The sequence below is a fragment of the Achroia grisella genome, unplaced genomic scaffold (assembly GCF_030625045.1).
Source record: "Achroia grisella isolate CSIRO2021 unplaced genomic scaffold, CSIRO_AGI_Agris_v1 utg842, whole genome shotgun sequence".
Lineage (NCBI taxonomy): Eukaryota > Metazoa > Arthropoda > Insecta > Lepidoptera > Pyralidae > Achroia > Achroia grisella.
Genome location: NW_026713040.1, coordinates 190,563 through 218,481, shown reverse-complemented (window position 1 = coordinate 218,481; position 27,919 = coordinate 190,563). Strand labels below are relative to the sequence as shown.

General features: G+C 35.0%; 1 protein-coding gene across 1 annotated transcript; it reads left to right on the top strand.

Moving 5' to 3' along the window:
• Positions 1 to 765: 765 nt before the first annotated feature.
• Positions 766 to 23,018, top strand: LOC131852348 (centromere-associated protein E-like). The gene is made up of 13 exons (XM_059203015.1): positions 766 to 786; positions 1,644 to 1,769; positions 3,534 to 3,605; positions 9,106 to 9,192; positions 9,564 to 9,704; positions 11,299 to 11,397; positions 12,630 to 12,695; positions 13,138 to 13,248; positions 16,537 to 16,636; positions 18,784 to 18,902; positions 19,714 to 19,865; positions 21,467 to 21,604; positions 22,697 to 23,018. The coding sequence occupies exons 1-13, from the start codon at positions 766 to 768 to the stop codon at positions 23,016 to 23,018; spliced, it is 1,554 nt and encodes a 517-aa protein (XP_059058998.1).
• The last annotated feature ends 4,901 nt before the right edge of the window (positions 23,019 to 27,919 follow it).

The following is a 27,919-nucleotide window of genomic DNA, read 5'->3' as shown; positions in this document are numbered from 1 at the left end:
ACGTTATATATTTAAATATTATTAATAAATTTTATTATAATAAATATCTCATTACATAGCAATATACCTACTTAAATAATATACAGAATATACTAAATACATACATTAATTAAAATTGCATTTATCTTTACATACATATTCATACCTATTTATAAAATGGTCTTAATTTTAACGTTTTATTTTCTTTAGTAATCTTTACGTACGCTCTCTCCTGTGTGGTGGCCCCACTGAAAATCAGCACTGTGGTATATATATACTGCAGTATAAATGCTGAGTGGGAGTCACATTCAGCGTTACTAGTATGTTTTAGCTTTTAGCTTTTAAGTTGTATAGTATATAAGATAGATAGCATCTAAGAATACTGTAATGCTGAATAAATGTCTTTATTATTATTATTATTAAAGGCACCATGCTCACTCTGAAGGATTTGGAAAGAGCGTACGTGTAAAGGCACCATGCACACTGTCCAGCGTGACGCCGCATCGCGCGTGAAGCGGCTTGACGCTGAGTGTGTAAAGGAAGCTTTTAACAAGGGATATCAATCATATAATGGCCGCTCGGCTTCAAAGTGATGCACTCGACCGTTTTGTTGTTGTTAAGGAGAGCGCGTGCGCGTCGAGTGCGGGCAGCGGCGAGTGCGAGGCGGCGGCGCGTGCGCAGCACTACCACAACCAACTGCTCGCCGCCCTACAGATTGTAAGTATACATACATTAGGTGATTTAACACCGCGTACACCGGTGGTTTAGTACACCGCTTTATTTCTGATGGTCGCAGATTTGATTCCGGTACAAAGTTTTGTATTCATGAGTATGATTGTTTATATCGGCCTGAATGTTTTGTATATATATATTTTTAATGGATTATAATGGAATGGTCGCCGACCCCAAATAAACAGGATAAGGAAGAAGCAGATGATGATGATGATGATAATGGAATGGTCCACACGCCTGCGCTAACAGTATACGCTGTCGGGGCACCAGTAGAGGATGATAAGATGAACATGAGGTCAGGTCAGTTTGCCTATAGTGATTAAACAACCAGGTATTAACCACGATGGTTTCCAGGGGGAACCCCTTGGAGGTTGACCTAACATAGTACATCGATAACAATAGCGACACTAGATCCCATTATTATAGCATTTACAAAAAAAATTAAGTATTTGTATTAGTAGTCTAGTACCCATAACACAAGCTCTGTTCAGCTTGGGACTAGATGCTTGTGTGAATTGTTCGGATACTTGTGTGATGTTTCGTGTTGTAGCAGTTGTCTCAGACCCATAATACAAACTTTACTTATCTTGGGACTAGTTGACGATGTGTGAATTGTCCTGAATTATTATCTATACGTATAAATAAAATTGGAGTGTCGATTTGTAATATTGAAATAACCGTTTTTACTACATGCATATGAATATAAATACGGTACATACACCAAAATAATATTTTTTACAATTTTTGTCTAAATGTCTGTTTCGGGTAATCTCTGAAATGGCTGGACCGATTTTGATGGGACTTTTATTGGCAGGTAGCTGATGTAATAAGGAGTAACTTAGGCTACTTTTGTTTTAGAAAAATTAAAGTTAAACTCCACGCGGACGAAGTCGCGGGTTCAGCTAGTTATTAATATAATATAATAAATACAGCTGCGGAATAAAGAAGAGACGGTGCGCGTGCAGAGTGAGAGCTTGCAGTTAGCGGAGACTCGCATCACAGCACTGACGGAGCGGGCGGCCGCGCTGAGGGCCGACCTCAACGATAAAGTACACGAGGTGACCACACACATACAAACATATATGTGTTCTTAAATTCAAATTCACTTCGACATTCATTTCATTCAGATTCAATTTCGACTTTAGTCAGAGGACACCACTAGGGGTTCGAAACTCAGCTCAGGCCGTCGTAATTTCGATCGCCGTTTCAAATTCAAATTAAAAAATCAGTTATTCATGTAGGACATTTTAGCCGCTTATGATCGTAAATTACTTTATATTATAACTTTATTATTTCCCTACCGTCCAGTTCGGTATATAGATCCAATATAGAAGAACTGGCAAGAAACTCAATTCAATTACTTTAAAAGCCAGTTTATTTACTATGTATATAGGTAACATTAAATGAAAATCCCGTACATGAACAACTAGGAATTTATCACGATGGTTTCCAGGGGGAATCGCGTGGAGGTCAACCTGACATGGTACATTGCTAGTAATGTGGTTTCTTTTTAAAGGATGATAATGGAATGGTGCACCCGCCTGCAATAACGGTTTACGCTGGCGGGGCACCAGTGGAGGATGATAAGATGAACATATGGTCAGGTCAGTTAGCCCTACGTGACAAATTCACCGGGAATGTATCACGATGGTTTCCAGGTGGAACCGCGTGGAGGTCGATCTGACATGGTACATTGCTAGCAATGGGATCATTAGTCCACATTACTAACAATGCCCTTTCCCCCTAGTAATGTGGTTATATGTTCACATTTCAATCACATCTCACTCACTCCCCACCAGCTGGTAGGTAACACCTGCCGCCAATATGTCGCATTGACGCCCTCGGAGATCTAGAGGTTTAGCATACCGCTTTACTTCCGATAGTCGCAGATTAGATTCCATGCACGTTACAAACATTTGTATTCATGAGTATGATTGTTTGTAACGGTCTAGGTATTTTCTATAAATAAAAGAATAACACGCTTAGACATTAGAAGAAACAAATTAGAATATGTAAGGTGATATAAAAGTAAAATAAAACGTTAGGAATCCAGGAATTTGGTGTCGCTACAGCACAGTTAAAAATTTGGGTCGTTTCCTGTAAAAACAAAACTGTAGAATGCATTCCGCGTCTGATGAAATTGAATGATATCTATATTTACATTATATTGAGGAAAGATTTTAGTTTCTGTTTGTCTATAGATAGTAGCTATTAAGAAATACCACTGTTTTCGTATGGGGCCATTCAAGTATTTTGTAAGCACTATTAGTGCTTACAAAGCCTATCTACATGCGGGAGCGTGTCAAAGCCGAGTTCAAGTAAGAGAACTGGCGAGCAGCACCGTGTGTATATTTACACGAACCATTTGGAGCCACTTTTGACCCCCTCATAACTCAAAAACTCTTTCACTTAAACCTGTTAAATTTGGTTCATATATTGAGACTTGCGATAAATATGTGTTCCAAATTTCATAAACATATCTCAAACGGTTATTTAGATATTAACGTCCAAATATCGTCATTTTTATCACTGATCAACTATAGATCAAAATTATAACACTTCCTAAGGTCTGATTTGGCTAGTTTTCATATACGAAATATACTATAGCCTTCGCAAGTTCTAAACCTGTTACTTAGGCTACAGTATATTATCCTAAGTTATAAGAAGAAATTATTTTTATATTATTATAAATACATTTCAGGACAGATCATTGAACTTGGCACCCATTTAGATCTCACCTCTTTTGTCGTAGAAGACAACTATCGGCTATCATTTCACATTTATGTTTTTGATGGGATTAGTAATAAATAATTTATTTACAGCTGAAGACGTTGCGGCAAGTCTTGGACGCCAAGAATGACAAATCTGACTTCTCCGTTAGCACAGACATACAGGTCAGATTAATAAAATAGTAAATCCTTATCCTTCCTCACTAATTATTGTTGTAGTAATAAGAAAAAAGACTAGGTAAACGGAGAAAATATAATAATATAGACCACTGACAATTAGGAATAGAAAAAAGGAATTAAAAAACAGGAATGTAATATAAAAGAACTATAAATACAAATTTAGAATATAAAATACATATCTGATTAGCCAGTTATAACAATTATAAATGCAAAAGTAACTCTGTCTGTCTGTCACGCTTTCACGCCAAAACTAGTGAACTGATTTAAATGAATGGTATACAGATAATCTAGACCCTGAGAAAGGACAGGCTTTTTAATGCGAAAAAGGGTTGTAAGGGGTTGAAAGGGGAGATGCAATGTTGTATGAAGAATCGTCATTTTTAAGGGTAGAAACTTATTTTTTAGGCTGTTGATTAAATAATAAAATAGAGAAAAAAAAAAAGAAAAAGTAAAAAGTTTTACAAACTTTGAATGTCATACATTCAAAGTTTGTAAAACTTTTACGGGATAAAATAAAATAGGGGATGAAAATTTATTTTGAAATTCGTAATTTTTGAAGATAGAATAATGAAACTTTTTTATAATTAGTCTTAAGAATTAAAAATGACATGACATCAAAGGTTTTCCATGCGGACGACGGTCGCCGCCTGTAACAGTTAAGAGTGTATAAATTAATATATGTTGTAGTTTAATAATATTTGTATAACTAACTATCAAGCTAAACCACTAAAATTAAATATTGACTATAAAAATCAAAATATACAAAAAACGGACCATACAAAATTTTTGGGTATAATATTAGATAGACATTGTAATTGGAAACAACATATTGAGAGTGTTTGTATAAAATTAGAAAAATTTATTTATGTCTTAAGACGTCTGAATATAGCAGGGGAAAAACTGCTCTTACAGCATACCACGGATATGTTGCTTCTGTACTTAGGTATGGTTTAATTGTATGGGGCAATTGTACTCTGGTCAACAGAGTTTTTATAACTCAGAAGAAATGCATCAGAGCGATAGCCAATTTGAAACAGACAGATTCATGTCGGCCCCTATTTAAAAAATATAAATTGCTGACCCTATCTGGTTTATATATTCATCAGTGTAGTTGTTTTGTGAAAACACACCCTGATATATTTAAACTTAAATCTAATAATCCCTTACTTAGACCAAGAGACCCAACACGATTGTTAAAACCAATATATAGAAGTGCAATCTTTGAAAAAAATAGTTACAACATGATGATTAAAATTTACAATAAATTACCAACTGACATAAAAATGCAAAATTTTAGACTTTTTAAATCTAGACTTTATAATTGGTTATTAGAAAACTGTTTTTATAGTATTAAGGATTTTTTTGACATGTAAAATTGTTAGTTTTGACATATTTTAATATATAAATAATTTAATTTAATTATTAGAAATATTTTAAAAATTAATTCAATTTATAAAAGTAATAACGTGTATAAATTTTGCACGCCTGTTAGCAGGCTGAATACATTGAACGAATATTCATATTGTAAGACCTACTTGTAACATTGTATTCTGCAAATAAATAAATAAAAAATAAATATATAGGTAAAAGGTATAAAGACTTGGTAAACGGAGAAAATATTTTTTTTTATTTATTTGGACGGTATTGACAATAAAACAGAATGAAGTAACAAACAAGAGTTTAATATAAAATGTATAAATATAATATAACTATAAATTTAAATACAGATTTAGGATATAAAATGCATTTCTTATAAGCCAATTACAATATTGGAAGAATAGAATAAAAGTATTATATCAGACTTTTTTAGTTTCTTATCTAGAAAGGTAAACTTATTTACCATTAAATAGTTCGTGTCTTAAACCTGGTTAACAATAATAATTAGGGCTCGGAATAGGGTAATAATCGGGTAGTGCAATTTTATGTACTTGCGATTTTGTGACATCAATAGTATGGATATGCCTTTGACGTACTATTTTCTTTTTCGCTGTATAAATGGATAATGAATATCAAAAGAAATTCCTTGACATCCAATAATGCCGAAAAAATAATAGTATTATATTATAATAAACCCGACGATGATGTTTTGTTGGCGATCTTGAATTCGAAGACGAATAATTGTCATCTTTGGAACACTACTGCACTCTGACTTATCTTTTAAATTGCAATAAATATCTGGACATGTTTTTTTTCCTTCTACTCACTCCTATAAACCTATAAATAAACAATTAGTGTAATTTTCATGATTTTATAATTATACAAGCTGTCCCAGCAAACGTTATTTTGCTTTAAAATAAAAAAAAATTTAGGGGTGGACTACCCCTAACATTTAGGGAGATGAAAAATTGATGTTGGCCGATTCTCAGACCTATTCAATACGCTCACATAATTTCATGAGAATCGGTTAAGCCGTTTCGGAGGAGTATGGGAACGAAAACTGTGACACGAGAATTTTATATATAAGATAAGTTGCATTGCATTGCATGATTTTAGTTCCCGGAAATCAAACAGATTTTAGGTCTTATCTTACGTTGCTTACATTGACTTTCTTGCTGCAAGTAATTAAAATTGCACTATCTATTCCGAGCCCTAATAATAATACTGATATTTTATCAATCTTTGGTGGTATCTCGTTCACGAGACGTGATTGCGACACGGAATAATCCAGTGGAGATTTTTTTGTAAAGATTTGGAACGCAGGATATCCGCTGAAACGGGGCGACCACCTGCTCCTCAACACGTGTTAACTGATATATCTATTTTGAACTACAAAAGTTTAAAAGTGTACAAGTATAGATAATTTTATTCTATTCTACTGCTAATATTATATTATAATATGTTTGCGATCACTGTAAATAATAATCTCGTGAAAATAGACATATTAAATAATTAAATATAAAAATATTTTTATAGTTAACTACAAAAATGTAGAGGTTGCGTGTGTGATTGGGCATTGAGAGACTCGTGGCTCGTTCTTGCTAATTTTTTATTCATACTCTTTCTTAACGAATAAAATGTGAATTTTAAAAAAATTAACAAGTCTTAGTTGGCAGGAACATGTCTGTTTTAATACGAAACTGCATCTAACTCAGTAACGTAATTTATAGAAATATAAGCTTTTAAAAATCAGAAACAGAAGTGAAAATAAATTGAACTAGGCTCGCGGTGTACGTCTCTATTCATGCGGTTAAACGTGTTATTCTACTTGTGATCTTTTGTGGAGTTAAATATTATTTTCTGAGTCAATTAATTGTGGAAGATGATATTAAGTGATCACAAGTGGAGTTAAATATTATTCTCTCAGTCAATTAATTGTGGAAGATGATATTAAGTGATCACAAGTAGAATAGAATAGAATAGAATAGAAAATCATTTATTCAAATAAACTTAATTTAAGCACTTCTGAATAGTCAAAATTTTTTTAAATCTACCGCTTATTCGGAAAGCTGTCTCATCACAAGAAGAATAAGCAAGAAACTTGTGTGTTGCTCTTTTAAACAATCCTTGTAAGTTCACATTTTACAAGTCGAAACGTGTGAATTCAAACTACCAACCAGCACTAATTTATTTAGGCTCAAATATAAAAACACAATAAGATTAAATCAGAGCAGACCAATTACAAGTGGAGTTAAATATTATTCTCTTAGTCAATGAATTGTGGAATATGATATTAAGTGATCACAAGTGGAGTTAAATATTATTCTCTTAGTCAATGAATTGTGGAATATGATATTAAGTGATCACAAGTGGAGTTAAATATTATTCTCTTAGTCAATGAATTGTGGAATATGATATTAAGTGATCACAAGTGGAGTTAAATATTATTCTCTCAGTCAATTAATTGTGGAAGACGATATTAAGTGATCACAAGTGGAGTTAAATATTATTCTCTCAGTCAATTAATTGTGGAAGACGATATTAAGTGATCACAAGTGGAGTTAAATATTATTTTCTGTGTAAATTAATTGTGGAAGATGATATTAAGTGATCACAAGTGCAGTTAAATGTTATTGTGTCAGTCAATTAATTGTGGAAGATGTTATTATCGTATAGTTAGTATATAAAGTTACTATTAAAATTCATTTTAAACATATTTATACAGGATTATCGGAAAGAGGATAACTAAGTCGCAAGGATATGGTACCTACCACTCGCGGTAACGAATAACTTGTTGAAATGAAATGATATTTATTCGGTAGATGTTAATATACATTTAATAACACATTAAACAAAAAAAACTCAAACAATTGCAACGATTAAAAAAAAAGTATATTTATCAGATATTGTTACAAATTTAAGTGTGTGCGGTTTGGGTACATGTGTATGTCTGTCGAAGCATCTACCGAATAGTTAAATATACAATGCTGTTCTACGATTGTTGTTCTACAATTTAGTCTGAAACTATATTATTTTTTCGAGAACTATCGGTTTAAAGTTTTTTTAATCTCAGGACAAGTCACACAGCGCCATCTAGACTAGGGTTCATGATTTCTCGAGCTTTTCAATTTCTCGGGTCTCGAGAATTCTCGAGGTTAATTTCTCGGGTCTTCTCGGGATGTTGAGAAATTTACATTTACGTACGTTTACTCATATTAATTGGTTCCAATAACGTAAAAAACTCAGTGGTTTTATTTGAGAGGAAAACCACTGCATTTTTTGTTAATTGTTTTTGAATGAAATTATTTTTAGGAATCAAAATCTGGCGTGATTTTTTTTTCGTATATTTTTGAATGAAATTATTTTTAGGTATCAAAATCGACCGTGATTTATTTCGTTGCGCTCCGACTTACTATTCTACTAATACAGAACGTCGGCTGTTTTTGATTGATTGAATTGAATAATACATTTTTCTTTTTGCATAAAATAATAAAAAAAAAATTAAGATATCTGTACATATAAATAAAATTGGAGTGTCTGTTTGTAATATTGAAATAACCGTTTTTTACTACATGCATATGAATATATATACGGTACATATACCAAAATAATATTTTTTATAATTTTTGTCTGTGTCTGTCGGTCTGTTTGTTCCGGCTAATCCCTGAAATGGCTGGACCGATTTTGACGGGACTTATTTTGGCTGATATAATAAGGAGTAACATTTATTTTAGAAAAATGAACTTAGATTCCATGCGTATGAATTCGCGGGTACAGCTAGTAATATAGTTACAGTGCTAACGACTTAGTATACATTTCCGACTAATCCTGTATAATAATTTTTTTGTGTGCTTTATGTGTCTTAATATTCATATCATAAATGCGTAATGCAATAAATAAATAATAATTTTCAGCACGCAATGCGACCGAGTCTTTAAAAATAAAGTTGGTTTCGCTAGTGACATAATAGCACATGAAAGAGTCGCTATTGTCGTATTTATGACAAGGAGGTCATCATCATCATCATCATCATCATCATCATAGTCATCATCATTATCACCATCATCATCATCATCATCAAATGAATTAATAATCGCTTCGTTTGTAGGAAATGGAGAATCAAAAGAGTATGGTCAGTACACTGCAGAGCAACTTGTCAGTGATTGAAGAACTCTACCGAGAGTGTTTCTATGAGGTAAGATGTTTAATATTAGATGATGGGTTGTATGAAAATGTATCCGATAATTTAATTTAAATTCGATACACAGAAATAAAATTGGAGTGTTTGTTTTCAATATTGAAATAACCGCTTTTTACTACATGCATATGAATATAAATACGGTACATACACCAAAATAACATTTTTTACCATTATTGTCTGTCTAATTGTTCGGCTAATCTCTGAAATGGCTGCACCGATTTTGATGGGACTTTTTTTGGCAGGTGCCTGATGTAATAACGAGTAACTTAGGCTACTTTTATTTTAGAAAAATAACGTTAAATTCCACGCGGACGAAGTCGCGGCGACAGCTAGTTGTATATAATTTTGTATTCGTAAATTTGCAGACGGCAAAACAGGAGGAGATAATAGAGATGCTGCGCAAATCGTGTCTCGACGTGAGATTAATGGACCGCGAGAAGACTGAGCAGATCGGCCGACTGCAGAATGTGGTTCACAGCCAGAAGTGGTCTCTCGAACAGTGTCACGTGAGAAAATAATGATAACTCAATACAATTCTTAATAATAAATAAATAACCCTGCACAATTAATACAGCGCCATCTAGTCCCAAGCTAAGCAGAGCTTGTGTTATGGGTACTAGACAACTGATAGAAATAAAAATAAATGTATTATAACCCAAGAAAATTTCGAGCTAACCAAAGCTTGTGTAAATGTTAGTATTTAATGATATAATATATAATAAATACATTTTTTTATTCTAAATGCAACAAACATACATATATAAAACATCTTGTTTTGGGTATAAATGTTAGTACTGTGTGAGGAATCGAACCAGCGACCATCGATAAGGTGTTGTGCTAAACCGCTAGATTTCCGAGACCGTCAAATATAATTTTGATAATTAAATTATTCTCATATATTTTAAATTAATTTTAGTTATTATTGTATAGATATGTCTATATTATTGTTGTTAACATATCCCCTGGTTTTTTTTATGGGTGATTATGGAATGGAGCACCCGCCTGCGCTAACAGTTTACGCTGGCGGGGCACCAGTGGAGGATGATAAGATGAACATGAAGTCAGGTCAGTTAGCCCATCGTGACAAATTCATGAAGAATTTATCACGATGGTTTCCAAGGGGAACCGCGTGGAGGTCAACCTGACTTGGTATATTGCTAGCAATAAGATCATCATTCCAAATTACTAACAATCCCCAGGGCATATGTTTGATTTAATATTGTATCTTGTATTTTTCCGCGTTATCCTGTTTATTTTTTAATTTAATTACGGTTTTAGAAGCTGCAGTATTTATGTGATGCGTACTTTTAATTGTTTGCCTATAAAATAATCGTAGCAAATTATTTCAGGATATAGCGCTGGAGGTGGACAACCTAAAGTTGGAGATATCGAATTTCTTGAACAGCTCCAACAACGATTCGGTATTGTGGAATATATTATGAGAGTAATATTTTGCTGTGGTCTAACTAACTTAGAATAATAAATTGCATGGTTCATGCCTAAGTTGATAGAGGACGGAAATTTTGCTGCAAATGTATATTTAACATTTGCTATCTAAATTGATTTTTCGGGTTTTCGTTTCCATTCATATCAACCCCATTATATGTAACCTATTTATAAAATCATAAAAATAAATTAGTGACAACAAAAAATAATTACGGACTGAGAGGGTCCTTTTTATAATAATAATATATCTCAGGACAATTCACACGCCATCTAGTTCTAAGTGAAGCAGAGCTTGTGTTATGGGTGCTAGACAACTGATATAAATACATGGATGCATTTTTTTTGGTAAATAAATACTGAGATTAGCCGGAACAAACAGACAGACAGACAAAAATTGTAAAAAATGTTATTTTGGTGCATGTACCGTATTTGTATTCATATGCATGTAGTTAAAAACAGTTATTTCAATATTACAAACAGACACTCCAATTTTATTTATATGTATAGATAAATTAAGTAAAATAGTACTTAATTTTAATTTAGGCAAGTTAATTAATGTTTAATTGCATGAATTGTATACTATTAGTGTTTTTGTTATTATTAAATTTGTAAATAAAGCAATTTTATACGTCACTAGTCGTTTTACTCGGGCAGGGAGTGTGGGAGCGGTCCGAGGAGTCCCCCGCCGCGGAGGTGTCTGAGGAGCTGCAGGACATCACCGCGCAGCTCCTCCGGCTGCAGCATATGCTTACTGTATGTCCTTGCACACCATGCGCGTTTTTTAAGTGCATGATAAGGGAATGGTAGCGTGGTTAGTGGAAGATGATAGGATGAGCATGAAGTCGGGTCAGGTAGCCTATCTGCAGGGGGAAATGCAGTGGCGTTTCTTTCCAGCATGGCAAAATCTGCAGATTATTAAATTTTTTTTTTATAACACAGGGGACAAACGAGCATGCGGCTCACCTGATGGTAAGTGATTACCGCCGCCCATGAGCACCCGCAACACCAGGGGAATTGCAATTACGTTGTCGGCCTTTTAAAAAGGAATAAGCTCTTTTCTTGAAGGTTTCAATATCGTATCGGTTCGGAAATACCATTGCTGGAAGGTGATTCCACAATGTGGTTGTGCGAGGCAAAAAGTTTAAATATTTAATATATATATAATATTTATTCTGCTACACATCCTGTGGTTGTAACCCACTCATGCATGAACGAAATATCTCATTTGAAAGTAAACACTCTATCCTGAGGATAAAAACCATCGCTCCTAAGAATATCCTTCAATTCTTGGCCCTGACAGATCTGGGACTCTGAAAAAGGGCAAGCACAATAGATCTATGTAGGTCGCAGTACAGGGTCTTAGTACCTAAAAATAGGCCAAAATTCTCAATAAAAAAAATAGCATTACGTTGTGAATTTGTCAGGAATTAACCATGATCGTCTCCAGGGGGAACCGCGTGGAACCTGGTTTGGTATATTGTTAGTAATGGAGTTATTAGACTACATTATGAATCACGAGCGTGCATGGCAATGGTTGTATATATATATACATTGTAAATAAACTGGCTTTAAAAAAATAAAATATTCAATTGAGTTTCTTGACAGTTCTTCTCAATTAGATCCATATACTGAACTGGACGGTAGGGAAAAAATTAAAATTATAATGTATTTGACCTTCATAAGCCGCTAAAATGTACTACATGAATAAATGATTTTTGAATTTTTTTTATTACTAACATACAATCTCCTTCACCCGATTCGCATATTATAGCTTTTGATAATTATTATACCTTTTGTGTCTGTGCATGCTTATTCTTTACTAGCTGTTACCCGCGACATCATCCGCGTCGATTTTTTTAATAATATAAAAAAAAATTAGGCGAAGCTCCGATAACTGTAGCATGCGTCTGATAGTTATGGTTCAGATTATCATTTCAGTTATCCTTGCTATTAAAATTAAAATGAGAATGCTAATTGTGTTTTAGACTGACTGTACCTGCGGACTGGAGGAAGAAAACCTGAGACTGAAACAGAACAACGAAGCTATAGAGGTGAGTAACGTTAGACTGTTTGTTATATTAATTACTAGCTACTCGCGGCTTCGCTTTTCCTCTTGAATAACTCTATCTATTATAAAAACGGGTTCAAAATCCGTTGCGTAGTTTTAAAGATTTAAGCATACATAGGGACGGACGGACAGCGACGGTGATTATAGATTGTATTCACACGTTTTGACTTGAAAATTTAAACTTACAATTATTATTTAAAAGAGCAACACTTAAGTTTCTTGCTCGTTCTTCTTGTGATGTGACAGCTTTCCGAATGAGCGGTAGATTAAAAAAATGTTATGACTATACAGAAGTACTTAAATTAAGTTTATTTCAATAGATGATTTTCTATTCTATTGTATTCTAGTAACACTGAGCAGAGGCTGAGAGTAGAGTAGCGTGATTTTGTAAGGTTTGTTTTGTTGATGATTTTTTTTGTACTTAGTTACAAATGGGAGATCTTCGGCAACGTGTACGCGACTTGGAAACCTCGTTGTTAGAAAAAGATGGAATGTACGCACGATACCAGCAGCAGTTAGAAGAGAAAGAGAAAGAGGTAAAACCATAAAAAATATTATAACAATTTTAACTTGGTACTTACCATAAAAAATGTTAAAATAATTTTAACTTAAAATAAACTTTTATATTTTTTAATCTAACTAATGACCTATGCGTATGTTATAAACGATTTGTGGCGTAATGGTCCGTGAACAGCTCTTTTCGTGGCTATATAAACCTGTGCTGGCTTGAGTTCCTTATTCCCAAATATCGTAATTTCAAACTAGCGGTGCCATCTATGCGCCGATATAAGAAACCTTTTATCCCTCATCGACTCACAGCGGCTCTACACGTCACAGGTGCTTTTAATACGCAACAAAACTTCTTTGCGTCGAGATGCCGTAATGGTAGCAGTGTTTCAATTCAACTGATAATGTACAACAATTTAAATAGCTAATAACAGTTTGTGCTGGGCTAGCCCTTAGGCAGTGAAAAGAGTAGTTAAGCTTTGGAAGACAAGCTTCTGCATCAGTTCCAGTGAAATCAACCCTTCAAGAGATCGCTCCAGCCATCAATTGTGAGTCGTTCCTTATTTTTACCTTATGCAAGCTAGCCATTGCACGCATCTCTACTTAACCTCATCTTTCAAAACTGAGCTATCTTCTTTTTAGCCCTGGTCGGGTTCTAGATTACTCACTTCGGGTCGTCCGCTGGTCTTTTTGCGGACCGCTGGGTACGGGCCCCGAGCTTGCGCTCCTTGCCCGGGCATTCTGCTGGGGTGGACCACCCCAGCGTCGTTCTTTTACCGGCCGGCAGGGCGGCTGCTTTTCAGCATCCGCCTGTGGGCGTTGTGTGGCGGGAATCATTCTTTCGCTCGCCGAGCCGGCTTAACGCCACCACGTCACGTAAATGACGTGATCACTCGGTGGAGAGTAAGTCGCGCGGGAGCGCGCGAGTGGCGTCCGGTGGGCGCGCGTGGAGGGGGGCGAGGTCGCGCAGGTGCGCTGCGCGCCCGCTGTCCGGACGTCAAACTGCTCCACCGATGAGACTTGAGGTCGCGGGCGATCATGTCATTCACGGCATTTGTGCACAGACTGATGGCGGCGTTCTGTTCGACCTGCAGTCTCCGCCGCTTCCAGATTATAAATAGAGGCAATCCTTTCCAGGCCCGACCAAAATCGATACGAGCCTACCACAGGCTCGACAAGAGAAAATATTGCCATTAGTCGGTTCTGAACCGCCTACATGGCGCTTCCGTCTATTGTCAGCAAGTTTTTGAAGCCAGGCATCCATTCACCATTACACGTCGCCACGTTACGCGCCAATCTATTCTATTTGTTGCGAACTTTTCCCAGTCACGGTGATCTATTTGAAATGTGGCCATGTCGCGTTTGACGCAATCTAGGTAAATGCCTATGTACGTCTCTCATTGCATTTGCTATTGCACCGAGCAGAACGCGTAGTGGTAAACGGGAGGGTTCCATTCTGTGCACATGCTCTAGCCAACGTTTTTAATCAGTATTATTCTTTACTTAAGGCTGGATTCTGGGATCACCAAAGAAACTGATGATTTAATCTTATTGTGTTTTTATATTTGAGCCTAAATAAATTAGTGCTGGTTGGTAGTTTGTATTCACACGTTTCGACTTGTAAATGTAAACTTACAAGGATTGTTTAAAAGAGCAACACACAAGTTTCTTGCATATTCTTCTTGTGACGAGACAGCTTTCCGACTTAAAGAAAAAAGATTAATTGCGGTAGATTTAAAAAAAAGTGTTGACTATTCAAAAGTGCTTAAATTAAGTTTATTTGAATAAATGATTTTCTATTCTATTCTATTCTATTCTACTGATAGAGCTTAGTTCGAACTGAATGCGATAGAATATATATATAAAACGTTTAAACGTGTTAAAAACTTCAATATGCATTTTATCACTATAATCTGAACTAGTTCTTGCTAAAACTATGTTTGTAAATAGCCTTGGTTTTCCGAAAATAAATAAATAAATAAATACGTTTACAAATTCTGAACGCCCTATTTCCTACAGTTAACTCTTTAAACGAGTTCAAAACAGCTGTCAGTTGTTAAATACTTAGGTAGTTAATAATCAATTTTTTAACAATATAATATCAGGTATGAAAAGAAAATTGCCAGTAGTGTAAAAAATGATCAATAAAATTTTACCTTGTTTATAGGTAAATAATAATAATAATAATCTTAGGACAATTCACACAGCGCCATCTAGACCCAAGTTAAGCTAGCTAAAGCTTGTGTTATGGGTACTAGACAACTGATATATGTACATAGATATATATATTATAAATACATACATATTGTACATAGAAAACACCTAGACAAACAATCACACTCATGAATGTGTTTGTGCCGTGCGAGGAATCGAACCCGCGACCATCAGTGTGCTAGACCGCTAGACCACCGAGGTCGTCATAAAGGTTGTTATTACATATTTTGTAGTCAATAGTACTTATTAAATTAAAGACTAGTAACTGTCGAAATATCGAAACTCCTAAAATAATATTATTATCTATACATATAAATAAAATTGGAGTGTCTGTTTGTAATATTGATATAATGGTTTACTACATGCATATGAATATAAATACGGTACATACACCAAAATTACATTTTTACAATTTTTGTCTGTCTGCCTGTCTGTTCCGGCTAATCTCTAAAATGACTGGACCGATTTTGACAGGACTTTTATTGGCAGGTAGCAGGTGTAATGTGGAGTAACTTAGGCTACCTTTGTTTTAGAAAAACTTTCATTTTAGAAATACAGTGGACCCGCGGTAATCCGGCCCCTGTCTAATCCGGCCCCCCTTGTAATCCGACATTGTCTATTATTTGTTATTGAATATTACTTTGACAATATACTTCAGAGTGCATATACATACATACATATATAACATAGAATCTTATCACTGGATCTGTAATTTGTCGGATTACAAGATACTCTTTTGTAAAAAATTCTATATATATAAGCAGAGGACCCTTAAGCAGCACTCTATAATCCAACAAATACGATGGTCCGACACTGCCCTGCAAAATGTTTGTCGGATAACCGGGGGTCCACTGTATATGTATAAAGAATCATCACTGGATCTATAATTTGTCGGATTACAAGGTACTCTTTTGTAAAAAAATTCGGACTATAAGGGGTCTTAGGCAGTACTCTATAATCCGACAAATTCGATAGTCCGACACTGCCCTGCAAAATGATTGTCGGGCTACCGGGGGTCCACTGTATAGTTAAATTCCACGCTGACGAAGTCGCGTATACAGCTAGTATGAAGGTAAATCATAATATTGTGACTATCATTACAGTTGGTGACAGTTCGAGAACAGCTGAAGCTGTCAGGTGACAGTTTAACTGAGAAAAATTCCATCATCGACTCTCTCACCAGGCAGATCCTGCAGACTCAAGGTAACCGAGAACTACATGTATAGTTATCGGTACTAATATACACAATTGTAGACTTTGAAACCAAGATGTACAACTCACATCTGAATTTCAAAATGTATCTTTATTATTATTAACATGTACTATAATATGTATGTATTATAATAATAATAATAATAATCTCAGGACAATTCACACAGCACCATCTAGACCCAAGTTAAGCTAGCTAAAGCTTGTATTATGGGTACTAGACAACTGATACAAATACATAGATAATTTTTTTCGTAAATACATACATATTATACATAGAAAACACCCAGACCGATACAAACAATCATACTCATGAATACAAATGTTTGAGGAATCGAACCCGCGACCATCGGTAGTAAAGCGGTGTGCTAAACCGCTATACCACCGAGGCCGTCTATTATACATATAAACATTCTTCTTGAATCACTCTATAAAAAAAACCGCTTCAAAATCCGTTGCGTAGTTTTAATGATTTAAGCATACATACGGACGGACAGACGGCGACTGCGACATTGTTTTATACTATGTATAGAAGAAGACGAATTGAGTTTCTTGTCAGTTCTTCTCAACTGGAAATCATTCCGAACTGACGGTAGATTTGACATATCATAAGTCTGTAATAGACCTACATGAATAAAGATATTTTGAATTGATTTGATTGAATTAAATTCTTGAAGTTTATAAGCATTTAAAATTAATAATTTACCAAGTCAGGCTGTTGTTACCAAGTTAAGTTGTTTCTCTGTAAACAAAGAATTGTTTTATTTAATTTTAAAACACTACAATTATTTAACACTAAAATATTGAATCACACATATAACTCACCTGTAAACAAAGAAACGACATTTAAAGTTTATTACAATTATTATTCAACTAATACTGTCTTTTTATAATATATTTTATTTAACCTTATTCACGCACACTTGTTTTTGCCCCTCCGATCGATCCCCCGACCAATTCAAACGAGGACCGATGTTACGACGGCCTGAGCTGAGGTTCGAACCCCTAGTGGTGCCCTCAGACTAAAGTCGTATCCGTCAGGCAGGAGCTGGCCTTCAGCCGCTCGATAAGTCCTTCCGCGGGTTTGGAGTGCCATCTGCACTCGCCCCCTAACGTCCGGTAAAGCTGTAAAGGCCAGCTGCGGCTGTCTTGTTTTTGCACGATACATTTTTATTTTCTTCCTGCTGACAGCTCCCTCTAACACACCTTGGAATCAACAGCGGAGCGCGCCAAAATTTGAATTGTTGAAATATTTTAATATATTATTATAAAGAATATAACTTATTTTACAAGCTGTATCAGTTTTACAAAATTAATTTAATATTATAAAGAGGAAAACATTTTTTTGGGATGAAAAAGAAATGGTGCACCCGCCTGCGCTAACGGTTTACGCTGGCGGGCACCAGTGGAGGATGATAAGATGTACATGAATTCAGGTCAGTTAGCCCATAGTGACAAATTCAGCAGGAATTTGTCACGATGGTTTCTAGGGGGAACCGCGTGGAGGTCAACCTGACATGGTACATTGCTAGCAGTGGGGTCATGAGTCCATATTACTAACAGTTCCTTTTCCCTCCGGAAAACATATTATGCCGACCCCAAATATATTGGATAAGGAAGAAGCAGATGATCATGATTATAGGGAGCAAAAAATTGTTTTTTTTATTTTTTTTATAATTCTTTATTGCACCAATATTAAAAGTAGACACATAAAATAAAATAATATATAACAATACATTAAAGAGTTTTATTATTAACTCAAATATTGAACGATGACGGCCTCAGTTATCTAGCAGTTTTGCACACTTTATTTCCGATGGTAGCGGATTCGATTCACATGGTGCAAACAATTGTATTCATGAGTATAAGTGTTTGTATCGGTCTGGCTGTTTTCTATGTATATTGTGTATATATTTACAAAAAAAATCTATGTATTTATATCAGTTATCTAGTACCCATAACACAAGCTCTGTTTATCGTAGACTAGATGGTGATGTGTTTATTGTTCAGAGTTATTTATTATTGAACAGATTATATAAAAAAATCCCCTAACAATGCTAGAAGTAGTAGTACCTACGTCAAAGTGGACTTTGACGTAGGTTTTTTTTATATAAGTAATATATGTATATACTTTACTGCAGTGATGTTAAGCGACAAAACCGAGGAGCTGGTAGAAGTGCAGCGGCAGTGCACAGCTCACGAAGACGAGCTGGTGAAGATGCACGAGGAACTGGATAAAGCGAACAACATCATCAAAGAGGTATAAATACGAAAATAACTGTCTGTTTTTTTTATGGATGATAATGGAATGTTGCACGATGGTTTCCAGGGGGAACCACGTGGAGGTCAATCTGACATGGTACATTGCTAGCCACGCTATGGTTATTAGTCCACATTACTAACAATCCACTGTCACGCTTTCATGATAGAATTACTGAACAGATTTAAGTAAAATTTGGTACACAAATAGTCTAGACTCTGAGTTCTAAGAGGTTGAAAAAGGAGAACTTTAGAACCCTTTTCTGACATTAAAAAGTAACCTATGTCTTTTCTCAGGGTCTAGACTATCTGTGTACTATATTTTATTTAAATCGGTTCCGTAGTTTTGGCGTGAAAGCGAGACAGACAGACTGAGTTACTTTCAAGTTTATAACATTACAGTATAATATTAGTAAGGGAGAATAAATTGATGTCTATATAGTGTTAACTATCGTGTGACGCACCATTAGTTAAAAATGGTAAAGTCAATAATCATGTAACCTGAAACGGAACGTCAGAGGCCAGAGCCAAAGTAATCTATGTGACTGACAAGTGGATGACGGATGATTGAACGTAGGCAGCGGGAGTTTTGGAACGAAAGTGTTTATATTATTATAAAAACAAATAAGAGATAGGTAATTGTGAATATTGTAGGCAATGAGGTGTTTCTCTCCCTGACTAACCGGCATTACGCCTAAGTCGTCAGGATACTAGTGATTTTAAAAATAGATAGGTATATAGTTGTATGTTTTTACGAATTCTGTAAGAAAATTAATACATATTTGTAATAACAATAAAGAAATATCCTCCAGAACGACGACGTCCGCGGCTCGGTGTGCCGGCTGTCGTCGCAGGTTCGATGCTGGCGTGAGCAATTGTGTGCCAGCGAGCGGCGCGTGTCCTCGCTGCACGAACGGCTGCAGGAGGCCGCCGAGAGATGCCGCCACGCGGACGTCTCTCACAGGTAACGTGAGTGAAGAACGTATAAAGGTAGTTGCAAACTATCAAAAGAACAATGTATCAATAAAGTGAAGTATATCAACACGACATATAAAAAAGAATTGTTCTAACAATAATAAAAGTAGCAAAAAAGTTTGTGGCGGTCGGCCAACACTGACGCGTCTACGCAACGCAACGTCACGCTCACAAGATCACAATCACAAAAGATACAGTATATGGAAATATACTGTATCTTTGTGATTGTGATCTTTTGTTAAATATTATTTTCTGAGTCAATTAATTGTGGAAGATGATATTAAGTGATCACAAGTGGAGTTAAATATTATTCTCTCAGTCAATTAATTGTGGAAGATGATATTAAGTGATCACAAGTGGAGTTAAATATTATTCTCTCAGTCAATTAATTGTGGAACATGATATTAAGTGATCACAAGTGGAGTTAAATATTATTCTCTCAGTCAATTAATTGTGGAAGATGATATTAAGTGATCACAAGTGGAGTTAAATATTATTCTCTCAGTCAGTTAATTGTGGAAGATTATATTAAGTGATCACAAGTGGAGTTAAATATTATTCTCTCAGTCAATTAATTGTGGAACATGATATTAAGTGATCACAAGTGGAGTTAAATATTATTTTCTGAGTCAATTAATTGTGGAAGATGATATTAAGTGATCACAAGTGGAGTTAAATATTATTCTCTCAGTCAATTAATTGTGGAAGATGATATTAAGTGATCACAAGTGGAGTTAAATATTATTCTCTCAGTCAATTAATTGTGGAAGATGATATTAAGTGATCACAAGTGGAGTTAAATATTATTTTCTGAGTCAATTAATTGTGGAAGATGATATTAAGTGATCACAAGTAGAATAGAATAGAATAGAAAATCATTTATTCAAATAAACTTAATTTAAGCACTTTTGAATAGTCAACTATTTTTTTAAATCTACCGTTCATTCGGAAAGCTGTCTTATCACAAGAATGATAAGTAAGAAACTTGCGTGTTGCTCTTTTAAATAATTTTATTGTTACTTTACATTTTTAAGTTTAAGTGTATGAATATAAACTACCAATTAGCACTAATTCAATTAAATGATTAAATAGAAAAAATATTGAATATACAACCAACTGGTTAAACAATTAATAAGAGGAAAACAATCATAGTGATTGTGAGAGCAGACCAGTCCTTACAAGCAGCACCCGTTCACGAGTATGACGAATTGAAATACGGCATACAAAGCTGCTCAGTGACAGAAGTCCTGAAACCAACGACTTTAGTCTCATAAATTGGTTTTTTTTTTTTTTATATCATAATTTGAGCGCGTTTGACCGCAATCTCACCTGATGTTAAGTGATGATGTGGTCTAAGCTGTTACACGCAAGCTCAAATAATACCTATTCACTCTTGACTTGAAAGACCCAATGTTGTAAGAGGCAGGAAAAATAGACGCTGGTAGAGAGTTCCACTCCTTAGCTGCTCGCATAAGGAAAGATGATGCAAAACGGTTAGTTCGAGCAGCTGGGATGTCAATAGTGTAGGGGTGGAGCCGTTCTCTACGTCTTGTTGCTGGTTGAAGTTGACCTTGAATGTTTGTGTAATAGAGAAGCGTGCGAGAATGCGCGTGCGCTTCAAGCGCAACTGGAGGAAGCGCACGAGCGCGGCGCTAGTTTGTGCGCGGAGGCGCGACACGCGCTCGCTACCGTGCGACGCTGGGTGCAGCGTATGCGGGCACGACACAGGTACGCACACACACACACACACCCATACACACACATACACACACATACATACATTATGAAATTAAAATAACATCTGTAACACATGTATTCCCTAGCACAGATGTTACGGCCTATAAATTAGTGACAGTAGATTAAATATATTATTATTGTTATTTTTAGTTTAACTACTTACTTATTTATTTTACGTATTAAAGTGATAGAACATCTTATTTTATGTATCAAATCAAATAATAGTAATAATAAGACTTACACGTTTTAAAATATCTAAGTTAACAGTAGAAAATCGGGATTTTTTTTTGTAATTAATTTCAATTATATCAAAAAACGATTAGGATAGGGTGTCTCATAGTGAAATGTGTCAGAAACTATACGCCCCTAACGGGCTTGTTTTCCCTTCTTTACTATACGTATATATTCATATTTGATTAAAATATTTATCTGCAAATATTTTATTTTATCTGCTGATGTTAGCGCGCGAGATTTAATTCTAAGCCGGCGGGGTTGCCATATAAGGGTGGTGCTTGATAGGCAAATGATAGGTGCAACGTTTAAGTGTATATTGTCTGTATATTCTTATAATCAATACTTACATACTACTTACTAAGTACATGTATTCATCCTTACAATAGGTCGACTTAACTGGTAACCCTGTATGTAGTATGATTCCCACTGTGGTATAAAAAATAATAAATCTATTTTGTTACAACCACCCTACATTTATAAATATCTATACTTTATTTTTTGTGATAATGCGTTCCAAAGGTATATATAATAGGTTAATTAGAAATAATGTGTGGGTAGTTGCCCACACATTATTTCTAATTAACCTATAAAAATGGTTAATTAATATTAATTTCCGATAGTGCCACAACCCTATTTAAAAAGTGCAGTAACCTGATAACATCGGTAATGTCAAATTTGTCTCTGAGATTAAAAAACAGACTATAGAACTAGACTTATACCTACAACGGTTATTTTTTTTTCTCGATATAGTGATATCGATAAATAACCTACCATTAAATCCTTTAAAACGTTGGTATAGTTCAAAATATTATAAGAGGTATAATAATAATTTTATCATTATTTGCTTAGTGAACAAGAAGAGAAAATAAAAGAACAAGAGATGCTTATTGACATGTTACAAGAACGCCTGCAAGAGACGCAGAACGTGGAACCAATCCCACAACTCAAGCGACCCTGCTGTTCAAAATGTGTTTGCCAACGAAACAGCACGATGTCAGCTATGACCTTCGCGGGTCCATCTAGAGTGGAAGAGAGACAGAGTGACCTGGGGACAATCAGTGGGAGTGAGATAGCGAGCGGTTCGTCGGCACCGATACCACCTAAACGGATGTTGAGGAAGAAGGCGCTGTCTTGTCCTGACAGAGTAAGTACTATCTATTCTCGTACTTAATAGTAAAACACAGCAGAAAAACATTAATTTACCAAGTAATCTTAAAACTAATCTCAAGGTTAGATGATTGATTCGTCATATCTGTTTCAATTCTAACGGTGGGCTAATTATGTAACACGATATGAAATTGTTTCTGTTGAAGTTGTGATGCAATATGAAATCATTTCAATTTAAAAAATGCGATCAAGTAAGGTCGAATGACCGCAACATAAATCATTTCTATCGATAAAACACTACTATGAAGTTGCAGCGGAATTTTGTTAATCCGACCAATTTAAAAAGTCAGTACATTAGATAGCTTATACCTTTAGAGGGATACATTTTAATTTATTGGGTTGTTACACTAGTTGGTTGATTTGAAACAATTTTTATTGCGTTCAAAAATTACAAAATATACTGCAGCGTTCACTTGTTCTTTTATTTTAATTTTATTAATAGACATTTAATAAAATAAAATAAAGAAAGTCTATTCTATTCTAATGAAAAAATAAGGTTAATAATTTTGAATATAAAAGCATATTTTATACAAACTATTTATAATCATTAATAATATTAATCTAACCTACAAATTAAATTTTCTTTTCTGCTATAGATACCTAGGTAAGTACGTAGGTATCCATATAAATTTAAAATGATATGGGCACATCTTTTTAAATTTGTACATAATTGTAAAAACTTTAAACAAATAAATTTATTTACTTTAAACAAATCACAGAGCATCATAAACGTTGTATTCCGTTCACAGAGCACCGTATTCATTGAAATAGTTTTTTAATTATATTAATATCATAATCAACCCTAATTTTATATTAAACATTTACTCTAGTTAATACAATATTCTATGTGATTTGGGACGAAAATAAAATATCGAATTGGCAACACTGATGTCGTGTTGTGAGTCGTGACAATTTTCCCATTTTAATAAATTTAAAACCTTTTCACGACTTTCTACGTAATATTTAATATAATAAAAATATATGTAATACTGAAAATTACCAAAACAAGATAAATAATGCTGCTAATGCTGATATTTTAAAGATTGTAACCAAAAGAAACACCTTCTAAATTGTTTCTCATAATGTAAAAACCGTTTCAATTCCACGCTGTCATTTCGGCAAAATAGCGATTACGTGACGTTGCAACGAGGTTACTAAATCGACATTCGATAGAAATAATTTTTATCGATATGTAAAGTTGCGTTTACGTTGCAATGCTAGTTGACAGCGTCAAATGGCGTCTATATGATCGCATTATTGACAGATGACGTCATTTTCACTACGTTACATACGAAAATCGTTGCGAACGAAGTTACATAATTAGCCCACGGGAATTGGCATTACGACAGCCTGCCGAGGTTCGAACCCCTAACGTTGTCTTCTGACTAAAGTCGTATCTGTCAGGCGGGAGTTGGCCTTAATCCGCTTCATAAGTCTTTCCTTTGGTTTGGAGTGCCATCTGCATTTGCCTCCTATCGTCCGGTACGCTGTAAAGACTAGCTGCGGCCAACAGCATTTGGTAGTTGAGTAGCCCGAAAAAAAGGTAATAGTATGACAAACGTAGCGATGCGGACGCGGGCGAGTGCGGACGGTGGGCGTGCAGCAGCCCGCGCGGCGACACGTGGCCGCCGGTGGGTGCGACGCCCCGCACGTGGCCATCGACTCGCCCACTCACGTGCGCCGCGCGGTCATCCACGGGCCTGCCAACACGCACGTGCTCCCAGACCCGGTTCGCCACGTGCACCACGCGGTACTCTGCACGCCGCCGGTGAGTTTACATCTGACATATATATACATATATATCCTACGGTGTTAATCCATTTTTGGTATTAGGAAATGAATACGCCATCTAGTCTCGAACTAAGTATAGCTTGTGTTATGAGTACTAAACAACTGATAAATACATGCATTTTTCATAGTAAACATTCAGATGTATATGATTATTTAATCATACATTTACACCATGTGAAAAATGAAACCAGCAACGATTAGAAGTAAAGCAGTATAAATCACTAAGATCGTCAAAATATTTTTAAAATATAGATATTATATATCAACTACAACTACAAACAAACAGACGAGGAAAAATGTTAGGACACTTGATATGGCACGATGATTTCATGAAAATTATTCTTGAGGGGAAAATAGAAGGAAAGAGAGGTAGGGGAAGACCAAGGAATAGCTACATCAAACAAACTGAGGACAAAATGGGAGTCGTGTCGTATCAAGAATTAAAGAGCATGATGGAAGATCACGGAAAGTGGCAAGAGCTCCACCGACAAGAGCGTAGCTCTTAAATTATGAATGAATGAATATATCAACTATTTATTATAACTTATTTTATGACACGAACACGCCTCTCGTGTTAGTACTGTATTTTTTTTTATATTACTTTAATAAACTATGCTTTATATATATAACACACTAATATTCTCCGGGCAATGAAATGCATTAGGTATTTATATAAAAAACCGACCCCGCATAGAAAGCGGTAACACGTCAACTTACTAGTAAATAAAAACGTTTATTTCTTGTGTATACTTAGCGTTCGTTGTCACCGGGTGCGGAAGTACTGGAGCGCGTGGAGAGGCTGCAGGCGGCGCTGTGTGCGGGACGCCGTCGGTGGCAGCGACCACACACCTAAACTAGACCTTACCTCGACCCACACTAGGTCTACTTTGCTATGTATACTACAGTCATGTCGCCCAAGATCAAGTCAAATAGAATTCAGAACCATCACACACAGACCATAGTGAAACATAATTGCAGAAGTAAGGCTGCTGATATACAGTCGGTCAGTTGTAAAGTTGGTCTAATACGAGAAACGTACCAATAGACTTCGTTTCAGATATTCTATTGCGACACCCCGTTTTCTTCCAAGATGAGTCAAGTAACCGACTGTATATCAGCAGCCTAAGGTATTGAGTCATCGTCTGATTTTAAATTTTACAACACGCTTCGATTCGTTTGTATTCGATAACGTATCGGTAGAGTTCGGTTGAAATGTTGTACTGCGACGCGCTGTTTTCTTCCAAAATGAGGCAAGTGCCCGACTGTATATCAGCAGCCTAAGTTATTGAGTTATCGTCTCTTATTAAGTATGTGCATAATGAATGATCTTACAATACGCTTCTCTCTACTTGTGTGTAATTCAATAGTACATCGAAATTATTATACTTTTTTTTTATAAAATTTAGTGTGACCACACACAGATTTCAATATGAGAGGTGATTCAAATATCTTCTTAAATCCACTCATACACAATTACGCTACGACTTGTGTGCGAAGGCTTTATTTGATGTCTTTCAATCCTATCTGATTAGTCATGTTGTATTTAAATGTATAATAAAATGAAAATAAACGGAACTTGGAGTTATTTTCATTTTACTATAGATTTATATAAGTACTGTCGATTTAGAATGTATTCTAGTCTCACTATGCATACCAACACTATTTAAACGAGTTTTAAGCACGCTTTTGTTTTGCAAACTTTATCTTGTCGGATCTAGCACGCTTCAGCGTGAATGTTGCCAGTAAAATATATTAAAATACTACCAAAATTTTCATAATTAAGACTGCAATTTTGTTCCACTAATTTTTAACATGTTTAATCTTTCGAATGTTTGTCGTCTGTCTGAAGTGAAGAGGCGGTATGCGCGCGCCAGCTGTATTGATCAAATGCGTTTCAATCTTATTTTGTTTTGAATAAGGACTAAATTGGCTAAAAAGTCACGGTTTTGCGGGCACAGATCTGTGATAAGACGGTAATACGGTTTAAGAGGGGTGCACAGATCAGTTAAACGTTCGAAAGGTTAAAAAATTTAGAAGGCATTTTGTTTTATAGTATTAACGTATCTTTTATGCATTTATTGTTAACAGTATTGTACTAGTCGTATTTATAGTAATGTTTTGTAATATATTTAATTTATGGAATTATACATGAGTTTTACTTTATTTTCATCCTTAATCCTTAATAAAATTTTAAATGTCAAAGTAGGGTTGTTTGTTATGCTTTCACGCAAAAACTACTGATCCGATCATGATGCAATTTTGTACATCATGTTCATGGAGGTATTAGAATGAATATAGATTTACTTTTAATTAAAAAAAAAATATTTGATATAAAGCGAGTGAAGCCGCGGGTAAAAGCTAGTGGGATATAAATCAAACACACATTACGTAAAATGTACCTGTATTAAAAATAAATCACAAAATAATAAGAGACACAATACAATGTCCGTACAACCACATAATTAAAGTATACTATATATAAGTGCAACGGACGACCGTTGCCAAATCAAAAGAGTTGCCAGTAATATTAATAATCTCACTATTTACTCATAGTAGTTTTGCATTTTAGGGCTTAAATCTTTTATACTGCAATAACAATCTTACATACAGTGCAACACATTTAGTCATATTTAAAGCACAATTCTGGCGCATGCAAATAAAGTTATGTACATAATCATATCCGGAGAATGGTCAATTCTTAATATGACAATATTTTCTATATTCATGTATTCTCAGGATGCATTCGAATATTAATAAGGCACTAGACTTTCATGGCAAAGAAATATAGTTGACAACTTCAAATACTACTATTTATTTCACACTTCACCACCAACATTAACTATTCCATCGTGTCACATATTTTCGTAGCCGATTGTACATAATATCTTATTAATCATAACATTTCACTATTTAAAAATACATGCAATACATTTACATGTACAACAGATTCTTTGTAGCGAACATTAGTAAATTTAAATTCTGTTATTTTTTATATATAAAAATTACGTGTCACGTTGTTTGTCCGCGATGGACGCCTAAACTACTGAACCGATTGCAAATTTGATTTGTACATTGTGTGCAATTTGATCCAACTTGAAAGATAGGATAGCTTAC